The sequence below is a fragment of the Branchiostoma belcheri genome, unplaced genomic scaffold (genome assembly GCF_001625305.1).
Source record: "Branchiostoma belcheri isolate BF01 breed outbred unplaced genomic scaffold, Haploidv18h27 scaffold162, whole genome shotgun sequence".
In the NCBI taxonomy this organism is placed as follows: Eukaryota; Metazoa; Chordata; class Leptocardii; order Amphioxiformes; family Branchiostomatidae; genus Branchiostoma; species Branchiostoma belcheri.
Window position 1 is genome coordinate 488,802 of NW_017803069.1, and position 21,276 is coordinate 510,077.

The following is a 21,276-nucleotide window of genomic DNA, read 5'->3' on the forward strand; positions in this document are numbered from 1 at the left end:
AATATCACCAGGGTCCATAATATCGCCACCTTGAGAAATAGTGTGCAGGAGTGCATGCCAAAAGTATGTTGCAGGAAAAATATCTTTAAGCACACTGTTTCTCAAGGTGGCGATATTATGGACCCTGGTGATATTATGGACACAGATGTTAGGTAATTTGTGACACAAACAAATTTTGACATGTAAAAGAAATAATGACAATGGTTTGTGAACAGTTTTTAGTATGAGCCATGCTTCTCAAAGTTCTTGTGGTGCAGGTAAAATTTGTCTGGTGCAGGTAAAATTGGTCTAGTGCAGGTAATTTTCAATGTTACCTGCACCAGTGCAGATGTGCAGAAAAAAGGATTTCGAGCCCTGAAGTATTTTGTGTTCTTTCATGAGCTTTTACCAAAGTTTTCTGTAACAAATCTAGTGCCTGTTTTGTACTGATGAAGTGCTTCTCTCCTTGCAGATGATGGAGATGATCAACCGCCACTCTCGGACGCGCGGCCGTATCATCGACTACAAGGACATCCAGTACGGGTACTGGCGCGTGAACCCCATGTACGGGGCGGAGTACGTTCTGGACCTGCTGCTGCTCTACCGCAAACACAAGGGCAAGAAGATCAACGTTCCCGTGCGCAGACACGCGTACCTACAGCAGGCCTTCAGCCGGGTCCAGTTCACGGAGGAGGAGACAATCAGCCAACCTGCCCGGGGGCATGTGCAACAGCACCACCTGGTAGATAAGAGCAGAACTGCAGAGCTTAGCAGTATTGACACTGAAACGGTGCACTTCATCGTCCCCCTCGTGGGGAGGCTGCAGACTCTCAAACAGTTTCTGGAGAATTACGAGAGAACTTGCTTGAGAACAAAGGAGAAGGTAAAACTGTTGATCGTTCTATTCAAGAGCAGACACAAACAACTAGACCAAAGTTCCGACATCCAGAATCTGGTGGGGCGGTATCAGAACATGTATCCCACCGCCTACCTAAGAATATTGTTTGTAGCGGGAGAGTTTTCCCGAGGACTGGGATTGGAACTCGGTGTCTCCCAGTTCACCAACACCTCCCTGCTGTTCTTTTGCGACGTAGACCTGGTATTCCAGCAGTCTTTGCTGCAGCGGATACGAGCTAAGACCGTTCTCGGCCGACAGGCCTACTACCCTATAGTGTTCAGCCAATACGACCCTAGTGTTGTACACGGGAACTCCTCCCTTTCTGTCAGGAACAATTTCCTGCTCACCAAAGACACCGGGTACTGGCGAAGCTTCGGCTTCGGCATCGTGTCGCTGTATGCCGCGGATTTCACGCGGGTGGGGCAGTTTGACACGTCCATCCAGGGCTGGGGGATGGAGGACGTCGATCTCTTTAACAAGTTCGTGCGCAGCGACATCAAGACTTTCCGCGTAAAAGACCCCGGGGTGGTCCACGTGTTCCACTCGGTGGCCTGCGACTCCCACCTGGAGGAAAAGCAATATCAGATGTGCCTGGGCACAAAGGCGGGCACGTACGGCAGCACCGCCAGACTCTCCAGACTATGGTTAGACAGACATCCGCCACACAGACCTGACGACAGGCGGTAGCATTAGCTGTACACTGTACACACAGCTCAGTTCCCCGGTGCAGCAACCTCAGGAGATAGACAAACACAGCAATGTGGAACCATGTCTTTATATTAGGTCATGTTCATCAGAATTCTAACTTACAGTGTCACTGCCTCTTTTCATCTCTACGTTGGAGCTGTGGATTTCTATTGTCAGACAGCTCCCTACATCTGTACTATATCGGTAGTCAAATAAATATCCTCACAACTCCAGCTGAGCAAGGCCACGATTCCACGAAACTGAACCATTTTGCAATTGTTTGCTCTTACCAATACTGCTTCTAGTGTGTACAACCATCTATGCCATGTCATCTCTAGTTGCCATGTTCAATCGACATGTAGTTTTTAGAGTGAAATGCAGCCAACAGCCAAAATTCTGTGTTGCCACAAAAATGTATGTCATCCAGAAAAAAGCAAGGACCAGTGAACAAACCTACAGGTTGATAGACTTGTTTTTTCTCTATTTCTTGGGAAGATTTTGGATTCAATCATTGCCTGTCAAGCTCTTGCTTTCATATTGTACAGAAAACCAATAATTGTACCTAATTAAGACTCCTTATGCAAGTATACTACACATACTCATTTTGTATTGTTCATTGCCCGTTGTTGCTTGTTGAATGCATTGTTTACGAATATGAAGCTATGAAATGTTAGCAAAGTAGTTGCTAAGTTACAATATATCAATATCATCATACTTACACAGACATCTACTCCAGTGTCCATTAGCAAAACATTAGGCATAGTTTATAACATAACAGCTACCTCATCAACTGGTCCAGTGGGAAAAGTACAGTTTCAGGTTAGTTTCTAAGTACTTAAGAATTCTCCAGGTACAGTGGAAATGGATAGTGTTAGATTTTTAGCTGATAAACATCTTATAGGTACAGGAATGTTGCAAAAATAGGGCTTGGTTCGCGATTTATGTGTAAAAAATCAATTTGCGTCTTAAATTTCCCTTTAAAAGACCAGGAACATTAATTTTATAAATCATGGTTGGGCATATTGGTTTTCAACTGTTGTAGGATCTGTCTAGGAACAAATCGGTGATCATCGACAGTAAAAATTGTCACAGTAACTGTGTACATGAAACATTGCATACTTCGCATACAAACTCACTCAGCGGTCGCTTTCTCACACCCGTAGTCACTGCTGCATTGGGGAACTGTGCTGTTGATTTCGGATGTAATTTATTGCTGCATTATGTGTACAGTAGATTGTAAATTTGATAATTATTGAGTTTCTTTTTGGTGATTCCATATCGAATTAATCATTTTAATTGTACGAATAAAAAAAATGATAATTATAGGTACTGCTGATAATTTCAACCAATTGCAATGATATTGGCAGTGACGGTATCAACTGTTTTTTATATTTCCCTGGGGTTTGTATCTATTCACATTTAGGCTATGCTTTTGTGCCATGGATTCTTGGTGGACATGTCATGTTCTTGCCCTCGCATTGTCGTCATAGGTTGGATAACAAAATGTTAAACGTAGTGATAGAGGCTGTTGTACTTGGAATTTTTGAGTCGCGTAGCCTAAATCAGAATAAATAAGTACCGGAGGCGGATGGTGAAGAATTGCACATTGCTGGATATTAGTGTTATGATTATGATAGGATATTAAAGGTAGAACCAGGGATGGGGAGAATTATGGGTATATGATATCGATGAGACCAACTGTTTAAACACAATAAAACTTTTTAAAGACTTGAGAACTTTGTTGTTTAGCATTATTTGTCTTCAATTACTTGAGAACAAATACCTAGTTCCGTTTTGTTATCATGTATATAGGCCACACAAAGTTTTAAGCTCATTTGGGGGGGGGGGCAATTATCTGCTAAGACTAAGTTCATGTAAAAAGAGCTTTTTTTCAAAAAGTCTCAAGTGATATAGCTTTAAGGCAATATTTTTAAGGCAAGACTTTTGAGGCAATATTTTGGTGGGGAGCAGTTATCTGTATTAGGCCACACCAAGTACATTTTATGGATGACGTCCGCATGCACATTGATTTTGGCCTGTTCCTAGAAAAAAAAATTCCACACGTAAATTGCTAATTTTCAGTCGGATTTTTAAGGTATTTTGGCATCTATAGCTATAAACAAACTACACATTCAAACTCAAAGCTCTTTTTGCAGTACTATTTTGGGGGGGGGGGATGTTTAGTCTTTCTAACATCTATTTTGTAAACAGGTGAGTAATGACAGAGGTACATTTGATATGGATTGTTGCAGAACATACCCTTTAGATTTAAGGCACTTTGGGGACAGTAAAGACGTACTACACTATAGAAGCTAAACCTTTATGTTGAAAAAAAATTAGTTTTTTCTGAAGAGTTAGATTTTAGCACTATTGTTCCATATTTTTTCCACCTGTTTCATGTAGGGCAGTGACATGCACTTCCCCAGTAGCACAGTACTACTATTCAGCCAGACTGAAGTCAGGGGTGATGAAGACGATGCTGCCTTTGGTGTGCTGGAACTGCGGTGAGGAGGAAACGCTGCCCATTCCGGCAGAGAAGACTACTGCATACCAGACAATAAACCCTGTTTGCCAGGTAGGCATACATTTGTTACTTCTTGCTTGTTACACTGTCACCTCATTCAAATTGTGTCCTGACATTTGTCGTCACTTAGTATATTTCTAATCTAGGCATCTTGTTTTTTAGGGCCCTTCTTTTTTTTTTTGCCCTCTTGCATAAAATTTACTTGGTGTGGCCTTAGAACAGGAAACACGAATCGAAACAACAACTGAACAATGGAACGGAAAAAAATGTAAAACGTAACCTGGCACGGGTTGGTAAAAAAAGAACATATATATAATTTAATGCTAGTCTCTTCACGAGTCAGGTATTTAGAACTTACACTTTGATATCATGACAATATATAATTGATTGGTGTGTAACTTAATTTTTTTACTGAGTAATATGAATGAACAAGCAGAGCTCTATTTTGTGGCGAACCAAGGTTGCACCTTTATTGCTTGACTAGAAGAAATAAAACAACATTATACAACATTATAAGGCCCCAAACATCATTTCCCAGCACCCCCCTATTAGCAGATTATCTGAAGGCAAAAGTTCGTAGAACCAAATCAAAAACACCCCTACTAAACATTCTCGAGTCACTGTACAATGTACATCTAACTCCCTTCCTTTTACAATTCTTGATTACAGTATGATAGTCTCAGGGCTGTCTCCAGCTCCAGTTTTTTGTATGTCCCACATGGTTTTAATGTCCGAAGCAAGCCTTTTCATGCATTTTAGAAAAAAAATTGTTATAAATATGTCATTATTAAAAGATTTTTGGGAGGGACGTGATGAAGTTGCAAATTTCCTGGACAGTAAGACGGTTCTTCCTTGGAGGGAAGTACATGTAGATACAAGTACATACATTTGTACATGTTGGTACATAAACTATCAATCTGTGATATCTATTATATGATCATACATCTATGTCTACTGCAGGTTACAATTATATTACTGTGCGTGCATGTGGACACTAACCATCATCCCCTTGGGTAGAGTCAACTTTGAGTTGTTATTTTTTACTTCATCTAAAAAAAAACTTTTTTTAGCTTAGTTTACACAGTTTTAGTAGAAAGGATCACTGACAGGTAAAACAAGCATACTAAGCTTAATCATAATTGTTCATCAACTCTAGAGCTGTTGGAAACAGGAAGGAAAATGCCAATTAGGACATTAGACGTCGTATGGACTTCTACCGCAAAGCAAGGACACAATGTATGTAACTTTAAATGTGGGTTACTCATATTTAACAGCTGAATTGTGCTAGTGCTGAGTTTCAGTTTTCATTCTTATTGGTCTAAGATATTGTCGTCTACAGTACAGAAGTACACCTCTTCGTCTTGTCTATCATCCAGCAAGCTAATAGAGTTGATTTACGTTTCTTGCATTTCAATGCAAGGAAAATTTCTTACATGTCTGTCATCAATACACTGTACTTAGAGCTGCAAAGTTTTAAATCTGTACCCTAATGCTACCGTCTTTTTCGCCACTAAAATGACTTTATCACTAAAATCACTAAATTAAAAATGATTTTATAGACCACTTTTTGACAAAGCGGCATAAGGTAATCGCTGAGCTACATTGTATGCTGACAAAGACGATTGCTCTAGGTTCCAAGGCAATCCTGAACCTTATCCCAGTAATCCAGGGTTGAATCCTTTAGGTGCCCGTTTGGACCACCATTGTGTAGGCGGGCCCAATCCTCGCAGGTGGGCTCATGCCCAAGCCGGGCTTCAGTGGCATACCGGGCCATGTACCCAGCAACAGCGTCACGACTGCACACAAAAGACGCAGCACATCTTTGCCAATCTAAAAAAATAAACAAAGACGTCTTAGAAATAGAAACATCAGAATAAGTTACAATTTTCATATCCTGTGAGCTTACCAACAGCAAATCTTGTCAACAAAAATCCGGATACAATCCTCCGCACTTCTCTTCTCTGCGGGTTTTATTCGTCGGTGCCACAAGAAGCTGTCACATTGTGCAAAATAACAACAACACTGGATTTTGGCAAGTATATTCTATGCACTTCTACTACGCTTTATTCACAAGAAGATGTGTGCCTCACCACCCATCAGTTCTCCACCCTTCAGTGTAGCGTCCGTCCAGTAAGCAAGCTTGATTTGGAATGGGCCACATGAGAGGGAGCCTCCATCCATGCGGCACAGTGGGTCGGGCATCTCGCAGTTTGACTCTACTTCACAGATGCAGTCAACACATTCATCAAATGTTACTGAAACAGAACAAACACAACGCCATTGTATTATGTGTACACGCTGATCATTGATTTGAAACCCAAGGTTTCAAGCCTGTTTGCCAATATAGATTTACATTGCAAGTCGCGACTATCGTGGCTAAAACGATGTAATGGATTTTCGTAAAATTGCATCGACAGCAAGGTTATTTCTGAAAGCTAGTCGGTCTATATTTTCAAATAAAGCCTTTTATAAATTTAAATCAACTATATTCATCCATATATATATAGGTGAATATGGTAAAGATTTAGGTCTTTCTAATTGTACTTCTGCTTTAGTGCTTATGTAAGTCACTGCTCCTCTCCTATACAAGATGAGCTTTAGATATATAGGAAAAATCTTTTTCGTTGCATACGGTTGCGAATGTTTTACCACTATGAAATATCTATTTTAATCTAATTCCAACGAAGTGATAATAGTATAATCATTAACCTGCTTAGACATAAACCAACAACTGCTCCCTAAACATAACGTTCCTGCGTCTATAGAATGTGGAAATGTAATGTCATGATCAATAGATCCCATTGACTCAATAAGGTTGAGACATAACATAAAATTGACTTGATTAGGGTTCCACTTTGATTCAGATACATTATAATGCCAATTCACTAGGATGTTAAAAGTGACTCATTTCCAAATTTCGAATACGGATAAGTACCTACCAGGATCAGGTGTTGGAGTAACTGTTGGAGGATCACCTGTTGGAGGATTACCTGTTGGAGGATTACCTGATGACCCACCTGTTGACCCACCTGTTGACCCACCTGTTGGCAAGCATGAAAAAGTAGTGGAATCAAAACGTCAACAGAATGACAAACTACAATTCCATGACTAAGTTTATCCAATAACAAGAGATGTTAAATCCATTTCCAAGGAAAACCTAACAATTTCAGAATGATTTTATTCCGTTTAAGGAAATTTTGCATCGAACAACGTTTGAACCTTTGTGGAGGTGTTAATTTTCATCTGTCTGCGTGTCTATTTAGATACAAGATGGCTTTATTGGTATTCGCAGTGTGTAACAATAATCGCAATTAGATAAATGCAGTTACAATGGTGAAAATATTGTCATTTTTAACAATAGGCACAGTTTAGTAGTATAGATGGATATTATAAGTTATATACAAACCAGTTGAAATTACGTGTGAAATACAGTTACAACCGACAACTCGATATTTACAATGCTGATTAAAGTCCATGCTGGTCAAATCAAGTACGATATGCTAGAGTTCAGGTATCTGTTTGTATCGTAACGTTCATAACGTTTGTCAGTGTTTCCGCATATTTGTAGTCAGAATAACTGAACAAGGCCTGGATGGATTGTGGTGATATTTATTATGTCTTGGGACGGCAAAGGTTAGATGTGGACCGCATGGCGGCTGCTCTTTGTGCTTAAAGAGCTTTTAAACTTTTGTGTATCTTTCATCTTGAGCATGCTAGGGTTTTGAATCTTTCGATATTTTGGTGGCGGATTCTGGGCGAGGAAAAGACATGTACGGTTGGCCCCACCTAGAAACTTTGTTCTGAAACAGCGAGGACAATTTTGTATAAATTTGTTGAAATCTCACAAAGATGATAAATCAAGAAAGGAACGATCGCTGAATTTTTATGATTTTAAGGTAGCTTATACAAATGTTCTTTTGTAAATTAGATGCAAAATGGACTGAAAGTTCTACACTTTTTAGATGATGAGTAGTGTTTAATGTATGTAACATATATGTTTGGCAGGTCGCAGATTAGAAGATATCTAATGCAGGTGGCAGATTAGAAAATATCAAATATTAACTAAGGCCGTATTTACGTGAAGTCACCCAAGGCACTTTACATGTGGTTTACCCCGAATCCGGTTTCAAGTGGCTCCATCTGAACGCTCCGAAATCACATTGAAAGCGCCTCGATCCCAAGCCACTTCTAGAGGTGGTTTCGAATCGGTTTTCCCACATCGCGATTTGCGTCTGAACGCAATGTGATTTCAATGTAACTTTGCCTGGTCATGGATTACGGGGTGATATTTCTTTATTTATATGCAATACCAACTTTTACGTGGCAGCAACTTAAAGAACAGTAATGGTCAAATAATGTGTCCGTTCTAGGGCGAGCTTCACCGCCTCTGGCGGGACTACGTCGGCATTCGGCCGAGATACGCTGGGAGGGGGGCACCAGCAAGCAGGTCGTTGACCTCTGATATTAATAACACGCCACCTTGCGTGTTATCATCAAACAACAATAAATGTAGCTCAAGCGAATTGTGATCGGACACGATTTCACAGGAGTGTGTGGCACGTGGACCAGATGTGAGGAATGCGAGTTACCCGAATCGCGGTTTGGGTGACTTATTACCCGAATCGCGGTTTGGGTGACTTAACTTAAACACGGCCTTAGTCCCTTTTTTTCTGCCTGCCTTTTCCCACTAGGATAAAATTGTCCGCATCTAATGGAATTAAATCGCTTTAATATCCGGCTTCGAGCCAAATTCAATTTGAGTAGAGCAGACAATAAAGTAAAACAGATTATATTAGCTACAACCTTAGTTCCATAATGAACAAGACAAAATAAAACAACAAAATTTGCAAGTGCTCTAAACGGAGGTATGAGGAACATTTGTTGTTGAGAAGAACAAACTAGCTCTGCAAAAATTACCAGCATCCGGGGCACAGCATCTACGGTTCGGTGGTCCTCCACATTTGCCGCTAAAATACGTGTAGTCCTGTGGTGGAGGGCAGGGAAGGCTGTCGTCCTGGCAGACTCCTCCGCAGTCTATACATGGCTTATCTTTAATAGAGAATAAAGTACACAGATTCGAATGTTACTTGTCAAAAGGTCTCTACAAATAGTTTCTTTGAAACCATTAGGACTTTTCTAATTAATTCAAAACGTCACTATCATATCTTGTCGGTATCAGTCTTTCATTATACGAACGTCACATTGCGCGTAAATTGATCGGCGAGTCTGTGAGCTCTGAACGACATTTCCGGCAGTACTAGTACGCCCAATGTTTCGTTTAGCATCGCACGAATTTTCGGTATCGTCGGTGATTTTATTAGTCGGTCGATGCCCGCTTTTACGTGAAATACAGAAATTATGCTGAATGGAATTGTTAGCAAAAACGCTTTACCATTGGCTGTGCAGCACCGTCGCCCGGTTGGCCCTCCACATTTGCCGGCCACATAAGGAACAGGGCAATGAATCGAGGTGCTTTGACAAACTCCACCACAATCGTTCAGACACGGGGCATCTGTAAGGCAGTATAAACTGGCAACTTATGTTTAGCAAGACAAGGCGCGAAACTCTGTTTTTATCTACTTGTTAGTAATGTTACCTTTGCCAGAAAGTTGTTTTTTTTCATTGATGGTGATGATGCCTCAGAGCCCTTTCAAGTGTGCAACGGAGTGAAACAGGGCTACCTCGGGAAATGATGTCCTGTGTGCATACTCATCTGTTGCATCGACAGGAGACTCTGACAACATGTTTTTTGCCTTCGACAGAAGGGTATAAAATCGGTTTGCCTTAGTGTGATCTAGTGTGGGAGACTGTGGATTTAGCGGCATAACTCGAAGAAATTGAACGATGTTCATGATTTTTGGCAGACCAAGTTTAAGTGCAAATATGGACTTCGTGGGGGTCCCAACGTTACTGCAGTGGACCTTTTGTGTTTGTCGCTTGTTAGCAGAATAACTTGAGTATATGTAAATGGATGTTCATGATTTTCTTGGTAGACAGTTACTGTTGCAGAGATCAAGATCAAGTTTGAAAATGGGTGTCGTGGGGTTCCTCACGTTACTGCAGTGGACCTTATGTGTCTGTTGGTTTGTATGTTAGCAGTTCAATTTTGGGAAGAGTTATTGTTTGGAGTTTTGTATGGTGGATAGTCTTTGGGTCATAGATAAAGTGGTGTAAGTTTGGACTCCCAAATGGCTTGTGGGGAAGTGCAATTGGCCCTTTTGTGTAAAAATATTAGAGGTGCAGTTGATGTCTTTTATCTAGGTTAACGACCTTGTGGCTAAGGGGCCCGAGTCCTCTACTGACCAGACAGCACAGGAGTCCCACTTCAGCTCCCCAGGGATGATGGTATCTAATAGCCTTGTCATGATAACCGAAATGGCTGGGACTGTCCTGTCAGCCACACATGTACAGACTGGGAATGTGGGATGCGGGATTGGCCGGCCACATAATCTGTGACCTTGTTATGGCACTGCAGCGAAACTTATCTCGTGATCTGGACATGCGAGGGTTAGGAAATTTGACTGACAGATACTAGTAGCGCTTGTGATCGGAAAGAAGTAACAGTTTGGACCTCCCCTTACAGCTTGCTCTGGAACTGCACGGCCGTTTCTTTTTAATATTCGTGGGAGGATGATGGATCATAGTTATTTTTGGCATGTAGGTGGCAAAAATGATTTTTGACAAGAGTAGAAGACAATTACGTCAATCAGCATAAACTTTACATCGTTAATGAGGAAATTCGGCAAATCTGCTATGTTCCAGAATAATTCAAAATTGTGACCCATTTAATTAATTATGTTAATAAAGACCTAATTTTCATAATTAATGAGAAAATGTTATAATTTCAAAATGATGAATACTAGGAATTTCATGCTTTCGGAGTTAAAAGAAGGTGAACATCATTGAACTTAACTTATCTGAACCAGGGCCTCATTTGCATGATTTCTAAGGAAATGCTAGAATAGCCTTCTTAATATATGACATTGGTTGCAGAATATGATCACTGATCAGCTCATGTATTTTATGTAAATGTGCGTCATATTTGCGTAAATAACGAGAAACATTTGCAACTCGTCTGTCGCCAATGTTCATCCAGCGAAGTTATGATACCGTGGACCTCTTGTTCAATAAGAGACTATTGAAGTCGACAAATTAAAGTGAAAGTAAATGCTTTTTATCTTAGTGTCAGTATTACATAAAAAGAAATTATGCTGAATGGAATTGTTAGCAAAAACGCTTTACCATTGGCTATGCAGCATCGTCGCCCGGTTGGCCCTCCACATTTGCCGGCCACATAAGGAACAGGGCAATGAATCGAGGTGCTTTGACAAACTCCACCACAATCGTTCAGACACGGGGCATCTGTAAGGCAGTATAAACTGGCAACTTATGTTTAGCAAGACAAGGCGCGAAAGTAACTTGTCTATTTTTATCTAGTTTACCTTTGCCAGAAAGTTGTTTTACGTTATGGTTTCGTGTCTGGTTTTAATGATGTCGTGCTATTTAAGAATAGCACGACATCATTTGCATAATTTATTAGGAAATGCTAAAATAGCCCTAAAATATGACTCTCATTGGCTGTCACTGGCTTAACTTAGAAAAGAATTGGGAATACTGCATTGTCTGTTTCCTAGACCTAGAGAGAGCCTTCGGCCGCGTTCCGATGGATAAGACGTGGAAAGTCATACGTGTAGCAGAGACTGGCAGCTAACTTCTCAGGGCCTTCAAGAGTACATATAAGGATCAGAAAAGCACGGTCGTAGATAGTACAAGCTATTTCTCCATCAACACTGGTGTTCGACAAGGTAGTGTCCTCTCGCCCTTGCTATTCATCACTTACCTCAACCATGTTATCACTGGGATAGAGAAAGAGGACTTCAAAGCAGGACATTTCGGATATGCAGATTGCATTGCACAAATAGCTTGAGACAGCTTGGCCAGGCTACAAATAATAATGGGCCAATGGTACAACGAGCTGTCCAGTGCCGGGCTAAAGTTACGCTACGGCAGGAGGGAATACATGAAAGTGGACAGAAGAAAGGAGAAGAGAAAAATTAATATATAAAAGGCCATACTCTTAAACAAACGAACAACTTTGGTTATCTGGGTAGCAAAACTAAAATAACATTTTACAATCTGTTGGACGAGAGAGAGCAAAGGGACTTTGAGAAGTGAAACTCTTGACACAAGACTGGGCAGCATGGGGGAACCCGACCCTGAGGTTGACGACTAACAGACCAGAAGTCTATAGGCGATCGGGAGAGAAGGGTGAGAAATTGGCAGAAGGATATGATCAACTCATTCGATTCATGCAAATGCATGTCTTATTTGCATAATCAAAGAGAAATATTTACAATTCACCAATTTTGATGAACATCAACCAGCTGCAGGCTAGTACAGGCTAGTATTACATATTATTATTATTAAAACGGAGATAGAACTTATGCTGAATGGAATTGTTTTACCATTGGCTATGCAGCATTGTCGGTCGGTTGGCCCTCCACATTTGCCGGCCACATAAGGAACAGGGCAATGAATCGAGGTGCTTTGACAAACTCCACCACAATCGTTCAGACACGGGGCATCTGTAAGGCAGTATGTATTATACCCGTCAAAAGGGGGCATGAACATGAAATGACGACCTGTCTGTGTTTGTAAAATAAAAAAAAGCTGTGTGTGTGTGTGTGTGTGTTTCCGCATATTTGTAGTCATCATAACTTCAGAATCTATTTATGGATCGTTATTATATTTGGTATGTTGATAGGACGTAGGAAGACAAAGATGTGAGTATCTGGAGGCTGATGTATGTACAGTAAAGTTTCCAAAGTGGCTGTCCACATGACAAAGACAACTTGTTCTTGAGCGACATGAAAGCGACTTATTTCCAAACGCCGAGTACGCGAGAGTACCTACTAGATGAAAAAAAGTATGATCCCCGGGTTCAGTATGAGACAAGCGTACACACAAAAGGTGACACAAAAGCTGCAGTCAGTGACGAAAGGTAGTGGATGCTACCAGAAACGTCTGACCGTTTCCCAAATCATATCCAGTTGGTTGAGTTACTGTTTTTTTTTGGCACGTCACGGAAATTATTTCAGAATTTTTAGGAAGACGAGCCTAACCTTACTCCTCGTATTACCTACGTTAGAGACGACATTGTTTTCAGCGTGGCTGTGTGCCTACCAATTGACAGCAAATTTGTTCTCTAGGGACTTGAAAGCTACCGATTTCTGAGCATCGAGTATGGCCATGTTCCTACCAGTTGACCCGCCACTGCCACCATAGCCGCTTGTTGGCCCACTTGTTGGCCCACTTGTTGGTCCACCTATTGACAAGAAAATAGCACAGGAATCAAAACGTCCAAATAATGACGGTGTCCGGATCAATGACGTAATGTGAGGCAATTATATGCTATTTCCAATTCACAATGGTAACAAGTACCGCATAGAAATATTTGTAAGTGATAGAAACTATTTCAAATAAGAACATTCGTTGTCTTTGTTTTTCTCCTCAAAGGAGTTGAGCCATGCAACAGTGATTTAACAGGTCTACACCTAAATACACCGCGTTTAGCGGGATTGCTAAAGGAAGTATTTCAACAAAAAATGCCTGCTTATAAGGTACTTTTCATCCAGGATAAATGTGATTTATCAAGCCTCCAATGATAGCCATCATTTTGCACGTCAAATGCTCCGCAAGGTCCTATGATTTCATTTAAGCAGCTGCAGCTTTCGTGGCTCACAAAATGTTCTGGTAGAAATACTTGCGCGAGAGTAGTGGCCGATAACTTGCTGTGCTTCCTTGATAGCACTGACAAAACTTAATGATACCGCAATATTCACCTTTAACGGTGCTGTGCTCCTGTTTTATGTACATGCATTTGTTGCCTTCCAATGATACTCAACATTATAACAGTAAAATGCCCCGAAAGATCTGATGATTTCATTTAAGATCTTTATAATTTGGAACTATATGTAGACACCATGTAATAAGTTACAATAAGTCACCATAATAAGTTACAAATGTTCATACATCTACAATTGTTTTCAGAAACGAGAAGTTGAACTTGTACCTAGTATACGTAGTTTACATTTATCTGTATAGTTCTACTGACATAATACTGTAACTTTATTTGACTCGTACTTAAGTTGTAAGTGCAAAAAGTTATATAATACATGTACATGTCTTTCTTTCAATATCTCCTGGAACCAAAGAATTCTTTACTTGCCAAAAACAAAAAAGTTGCAAACCTCCTGCGTTTTGGTCCTGTTATATCTAGCCATTGCATACGCGAGGAATTTTGTACTTTAAATGAAGCATGGTTGAAAACTATGAAATAAAGACTAAACTTTAACTTCCAACACTTAGACTCTAAGTGTTGGACGTTAAAGCTTAGTCTTTATTTCATAATCACTTGTACCAACACAGATGAACTTTCATGCTATGGTTGAAAACTATTTTTCACCCTATAGATATCTAAATCATGAAAATGGTAAGGTGTACAATAAGACCACTAGAATGGAAAACTTACCAGTTTCACAGTGATCTCCCTCGTAGCCAGGGGCACAAGTACAGGTGTAGCTGTCAACCCCGTCATTGCAAGTCCCGCCGTTTGCACACGGATCGGAGCTACATTCGTCTGTATCTGAACAGATATACAAGAAGTTTTGTTAAAAACGCCTCCAATGATAGCTATCGCTTTTGCACATCAAATGCTCCGCAATATCAGATGATTTCATTCAAGCAGCTGTACAAGATCATCTGATACCAACGATTTTGTTACTTTCAAAAGAGAAAAATGGTTCCAAACAGCTGCGTTTTCTGAATAACGCCGCCAAAAAGCTCTGATAATCGTCGCAAAAAGGGTTTTGGTCCTGTTATAGGCGCTTGCCATTGCATATATAAGGGATATTGTAGTTCAAAAGTAACATGGCTAGTTAAGTAGTTAGCGAGAACAATAATTTCAGGTGTAAGACAAATAGAATGGAAAACTTACCAGTTTCACAGTGATCTCCCTCGTAGCCAGGGGCACAAGTACAGGTGTAGCTGTCAACCCCGTCATTGCAAATCCCGCCGTTTGCACACGGATCGGAGCTACATTCGTCTGTAGCTATTCGAACAGATATACAAGAAGTTCTGTTAAAAACGCCTCCAATGATGGCCATCATTTTGCTCGTCAAATGCTTCGAAAGGTCCTATGATTTGTTTAAGCAGCTGCAACTTTTATGGCAAAACGTTCTAGCTGGTAGAAATATACCAAAGAATTCCTTACTTGCGCAAGGTAGTGACCGATAACTTGCTGTGCTTCCTTGATAGCACTGAAGAAAAGTTATAATCCCGCAATATTCACCTTTAACGGTGCACATGCATTTGTTAATCAATTTTGTAGTTCAAAAGTATATAACAGGCCAGGGCCGAAAATTTGCTTCACCCTAAATAACGCAGTCGACAATTACAGCTGTACGGTATATCACAACTATAATCTGAAAACTTACCAGTTTCACAGTGATCTCCCTCGTAGCCAGGGGCACAAGTACAGGTGTAGCTGTCAACCCCGTCATTGCAAATCCCGCCGTTTTCACACGGATCGGAGCTACATTCGTCTGTATCTGAACAGATATATTAGAAACATCCAGTGCAATTTCATGGCAGCAAAACAAGAAAGCAAATATTCTGCCTGATATTGACATTTATTGCCATTTCATAGCACATTTTTGGCATAATTTTATACATCAATTCGAACATCTCCAACGAAGAACTGCGACGCAGAACCAACCAGCCTCCGGGCAGCCGCATGATAGTCAAATGCCAGCTGAACTTCCTAGGACACGCTTCTAGAGCAGAACCCACCCAGGAAGTGATAATAAACTAAGTCATTTATGAACCTGACCCTACGTGAAAGCGCTCCAGAGAACGTCCTAGAGGGCTATCTGGCAAGATTTGCCCTTCAACTTCCTGGAGAAAGTGGGAACCACAAAGGACATCCTGAAATTGCAGTAGGTGCCTTTAAAGCACTTCCAATGATATTAAATATTTTGAAAGTAAAATGCCCCGAAAGGTCATTTAAGACCTTTATAGTTTGGACCTATATATTGACACCATGTACGATAAGCTACAAACGTTCATACATCTACATGTACAACTGTTTTAGAAAGCGAGAAGAAGTTGAACCTGTACATAGTATACGTAGTTCACATTTGTGTGTATAGTTGTACGATATTACTGTAACTTTACTTCTGCTTTCTCTCCATGACTCATACATAGTTTATAAGTGCACAAACGTACAATACATGTATTCCTTTCAATTCCTTCTGGAACCAATTTTTTTTTTACTTGCCAAACACACAAAAAGTTACAAATTTCCTGTGTTGTCTGAATAACGTCATTGAAAAGCTCTTTTACTCATTGAAAAAAAAAAGGTTGTGGCCTTGTTGTTTTGGTTCTTTTATAGGTGCTTGCCATCGCATATATAAGGGATATTGTATGCTATTCCCTTGACAAAGACTGGAGTTGTAAAGTCGAAAATTTGGGTGAGTCCAATTTCTTGTGTTGGAAATTACAGTTTAAACTTGCTGCATAATGACTTCTACCAACACAGATGAACTTTCAAGATAAGGGATGTTGTAGTTCAAAAGCAACACGGTTAGTTAAGTAGTTAGCGCCAACAATAATTTCAGGTGTAAAAAAACTAGAATGGAAAACTTACCAGTTTCACAGTGATCTCCCTCGTAGCCAGGGGCACAAGTACAGGTGTAGCTGTCAACCCCGTCATTGCAAATCCCGCCGTTTGCACACGGATCGGAGCTACATTCATTTATCTCTGAAACAACATGCGGAGAGTTCTTCAAAATTTTTTAAATCATTTGATACATAGCCTGAATGCCAGACCCATAGCTCACTGGCCCGAAGTTATCCAGTTATCCTGCTTACTGCGTGACTTTGGGCCAGTGTGCTATGGGTCTGGCATCCAGGCTATCTGACACCACCATGCCAATACTTGTTACCTGTAAATAACACAGAATATTTGAAATATATGTAATTTTGGCGATAAATGGAAACATGTGGCTAACCTGGACTCTAATCATCGCATGATTATTGAGAAAATGCAGCAATATCTCGAGGGTAAATCATGGGAATTTTAAATTTTGTCATGTGCACCTTTAGTGGAGGTGACTATCATCATGATATCAACTAGTTACATCATACAAGTTAGGTCATCAATATACTGATACTGTAGTTGATGAATGTATGGGCCGTGGAACTTTTTATGAATACAATATCAAGTTGTTCGTTTCACACTTCTGTCCTTTCTAATTATCATTAGACATTAACAAAGGTGAAAACACAACACCTTCACACACTAGGTCTTCTCCCCTCCAGTGGCTGTTCACGCAGACTTTCCTCTCGTCACCGGACACCTTGACATTCCCGGCCGGGCAGGTGAAGACACATGTGTGGCCGGCTTGGTAGGTGGCTGCACCGCAATCACTGGTGTAACCTTCAGGGTGGCTGGGTGCACCGTCACATGGGCGGCCTGGGTATATGGAACACTTTTGTTTATAATCAATAGTGAATCATATAGATCGCTATTAATTATGAAGGTACTCAAACTGACCTTCAATAAAGGTACCTTGTAAGCAGGCATTTTGTTGAAATTCTTCCTTTAGCAACCCCACTTATAAGCGTGTATTTAGGAATTTAGGTGAAGACATGTTAAAATGGTGTGTCGGGATGGAAGTTGATTTCATTAAGAATATTTGCATTAAGCTGTACACAAATGTGTATCATGACCATGAAAGCATTATGAACATGTGTAATGATGTAAAATAGCTGGAAGATGAATTGTGTCATTGTCTAAAACTATTCTTGATCTGGCTACATTTGGAAGTTTGCCACTCACAACGACACTTCAGTCCGCGTCCTCCAGTCCACCATTTTGACCTGCCCTTGACCTTGCACACCCTCTCTGTGCCCCCTGTGTCCTTTACACATCCCAACCTGCATTCAAAGTTGCAGACGGTTCCACTGGGGTACCGCCCTTCTGCATTTGGCTCCTTGTCGCAATCCCTTATCGTGTCTGGAAACACCAAAGGCTTGCACCTTTCTGTACAGAAGACACACAAATGTATAAGACAAAGAATACACAAAAGTAAAAACACATCTGTAAAAAGACGTTTCTGCGTTACACCAGTGAGTATTGTTCATAAAGCAAACTCGTCACAGTGTTGCCACATTTTTATCAACTGATACCCAGAGTAATTTGTATTCAAACATTTAAAAAAGCTCCAATACGCACTTCTTACTCTCCCTCCGCCAACAAGAGCCACATAGAGTACAGGTGGTAGACAAAGCAGGAGGCCGACGATGACCCTGAAACAAAGGTAGATAAAGCAGGTAGCCTGAGGAAAAACTCGTCTTGGCCCAGACCAGTCGGACAAGATTCGCTCGACAATGAAGCAAGCAGCTGGCGAATGCACCAATGACGATATTATGTTCAAATGCTCCCTCTGCCATTCTACCCTATATCTGCAGTGCTGATTTTACATTTATCATACGTACGTGCCGTTTGTCACGTAGTAACAATTATCATGGAGGCGTGGCCGGCCACAAAGGTGAACAAAGCAAATTAAATCTACTAGCAGGCTGTACGACTGGCGCGAGTTTTTTTGAGGGAGGGGGTGCTTTCATAATGCACTTTCTCACTTCTATCTACACTCAAGTAGAAGCCAAGTACACATAGGAGTGATGTGCTATAATAAGGACCCATGAAAAGCAGACGGAATGCATCTTGAAGGTTTAACTATACGGTCTGGAAAAAGTAGCAAGTAGTCCTTTGATTTTCAGTTGAAAGATGGATCACTAATGTTTAGATGATTTACGTTGGAATCAGAAAGAGTTGATTGAGAGACTTTCAACGGAGAAAGTTTGGTCTGGACAGATCTAAAGGATGCACCCGCGGCCGCATAACGGACAGTAACACCCGAATGACAGAACCTCAAACGATCAGATATTTCGTATCCGGCACAACTTTTGTAACAAACACCTGTAACGACATTTTAGTCACTACTCGTCTGATACCTGTACTCACGGTATCGTGACAACTCTTTAAGACAATTTCAGTCAATTCGTACAGTGAGTAGGTCAGCAATCTGAATTAGCCATAGACTAGCCATAGGCAGGCCCTCAGGCCTGTCAGTGTCTAGGTCATCATATCTACGGCTGGTCACAGATCCGTTCTTAATTTTTCAAGGCTAACTCAAATTTCTCTGGGATAGATCGTGGTATGAAATAGCGATGAGGTTTGAAATATCAAATAGTATTACGACTGCGTTTCTTTTTTTTTTTGGTCACGTCAAGGGGAAGAATGTTCCACGTAGGTTATTTGGACTTGCGTCATTCTCACGACAATAACAAATTATCTCACGAAATTAAGCGTGCGTATTTTCAAATTTTGTCAGTTTCACACGCTTGAGTTATTCAGATAATTTGTTATTGTGTTTTGATCGCCAAACTTTCTAGGCTCACCTCTTTTTCATACAATCGTGCTCACTCTTTTATCAAACCAAACAAGAACAGCAAATGGAATCGTGAAAAGCGTGTGAGGAATGTTGATAAGTGCCAAGTCACCTTTTTGGTTCATCTCTGTAACATTCTGTAGGACACCAGTCCTAATAGTGATAGACTGAGTCCTTTCTGTGTCACCTATGTTGTGTGTTGCATCTGACACATTTATGTTACTGTTCTGTCGTTGCAATGTAGCCGAGCATTTGACCTGGCCAAAGGCATTCCGCTGACGTTTTTGGTTCTTATTGTACTGCGTATTTTCGGATTTTCATCCATATCCACCAGTAATATCGGTCAGTAATATCAGAATGACGAAAACTCCTGCGGAGCGAGGTTTCAATTTAACATAAATCTCCAACTGCACAAAACTACATCTTTAAGTACTGTAGATACAAGGTGTAGAAATGCTCTTGAAATAATTCCAGTAAGGATCCGAAAGGCACATAGAAAGCAATTTAAGGCTTGACTATACCATCGACATCTGAAAAATGTAACGGGTAGTCCTTTCATTGTGGGTTGAATTAAAGGGTCGTTCATATGCATCGTACTTTGTAGATTCTGTAGTTTGGAATCATGCAGAAAGCGGTACCGGTGATCGAAAGACTGCCAAGTGTCTCAGGAGACATTGTTGCATCGATAGATATTGACGGACAGGAATATCGGAATTGCGAAACCTCAAAAGAATGAACATGGAATTCGTGCTTCTATGTTTTTAAAACGTGCTCTGCACACTGCTAATGCTTGATAACAAGGCGATAACTGATACAAGTGCGACGTTTATGCGTTCATGCGAAAAGAAATGGTGTAAACCATGTATTATATGAGGATACCAGCTTCATGACAGGAGCAAGAAAAATAACCTATCTTCTCGAAGCAGCTATTTCGTCGTCTCAGATCGCGGCAGTGCGCGCCGGTTGCCTGTCCGAGCTCACCGCCCACTTTTTTCGCCACTATCCGTGGTTCTAACTGGCCAAATAGCCCTCCTTACAACTTATTCACAACTGACTGTTTTGAAACAGCGGTGTAAAACTGAAGTCTGTAACGGCATTCTAATAAGAACTCATCCGTACTTACCTCATTGTGACAATTCTACCGAATGTCCTCCCGGCCCGTCTCTGCTCAGACTGGGTGTTCAGCAGAAATGAGTCGACTGCCGACGTCGCGACAAGTATTGACGCACTTTGCTCTATCACGAAGCCAAGATAATTAAGGGTAGCCTCCACAACAGTCTCCTGGTGAAGTTTAAGTATCGCCACCGTCTGTCTGATAGGCACCAATTTTCTTCTTGAAGCTTTGTGCTGATGCCTGTGCTTTCTTACAGTGGGTACGATAGCAATTAGAATTTCAGACAGTTTTGCGTATTCAGTCAGAATGGTCCTTCTAAGCTTGATATGTTGACTTCGACGAGATTAGCCGAGACCCCCAGGCACTCAGGTGTCAGGGCTGTCAGTGTCAGGTCAGGATCATCGTATCTACGACTGGTTACAGATTCTTTCTTGAGTTTTCAAAGCTGACTCAAATTTCTATGAGATAGAAGGTGGTATGAAATAGCAATGAGGTTCACGGTTTGAAATATGAAATAGGATTGTGAGAGTGTTTCTTTTTTGTCGACGGTAAGTGTAGA

At 40.8% G+C, this 21,276-nt stretch overlaps 2 protein-coding genes across 2 annotated transcripts in view; one reads left to right on the forward strand and one right to left on the reverse strand.

Moving 5' to 3' along the window:
• LOC109466306 (chondroitin sulfate synthase 1-like) overlaps positions 1-3,297 on the forward strand; it is a 41,694-nt gene extending 38,397 nt beyond the window's left edge. The window contains exon 4 of the mRNA XM_019764016.1: positions 452-3,297. Coding sequence (XP_019619575.1) covers positions 452-1,564 — 1,113 coding nt within the window. The 3' untranslated portion in view covers positions 1,565-3,297. The remainder of the gene's footprint in view (positions 1-451) is intronic.
• Positions 3,298-5,768: 2,471 nt separating this feature from the next.
• LOC109466287 (fibropellin-1-like) lies at positions 5,769-20,767 on the reverse strand. The gene is made up of 9 exons (XM_019763995.1): positions 20,727-20,767; positions 18,385-18,458; positions 17,989-18,192; positions 17,440-17,622; positions 16,795-16,908; positions 15,584-15,697; positions 14,620-14,733; positions 6,179-6,343; positions 5,769-5,884 (listed from the first exon to the last, which is right to left on the reverse strand). The coding sequence occupies exons 1-9, from the start codon at positions 20,729-20,731 to the stop codon at positions 5,769-5,771; spliced, it is 1,089 nt and encodes a 362-aa protein (XP_019619554.1). The 5' UTR covers positions 20,732-20,767.
• Positions 20,768-21,276: the final 509 nt, after the last annotated feature.

What these genes read in the sequence shown, in the direction of transcription:
- LOC109466287 (XM_019763995.1), bottom strand. An exon ending in ACGCGGACTGAAGTGTCGTT is followed by an intron (nt 17,623 to 17,988) that starts GTGAGTGGCAAA and finishes CCATATACCCAG; the next exon opens with GCCGCCCATGTGACGGTGCA. An exon ending in GGGAGATCACTGTGAAACTG is followed by an intron (nt 6,344 to 14,619) that starts GTAAGTTTTCCA and finishes GTTCTGTTTCAG; the next exon opens with TAACATTTGATGAATGTGTT.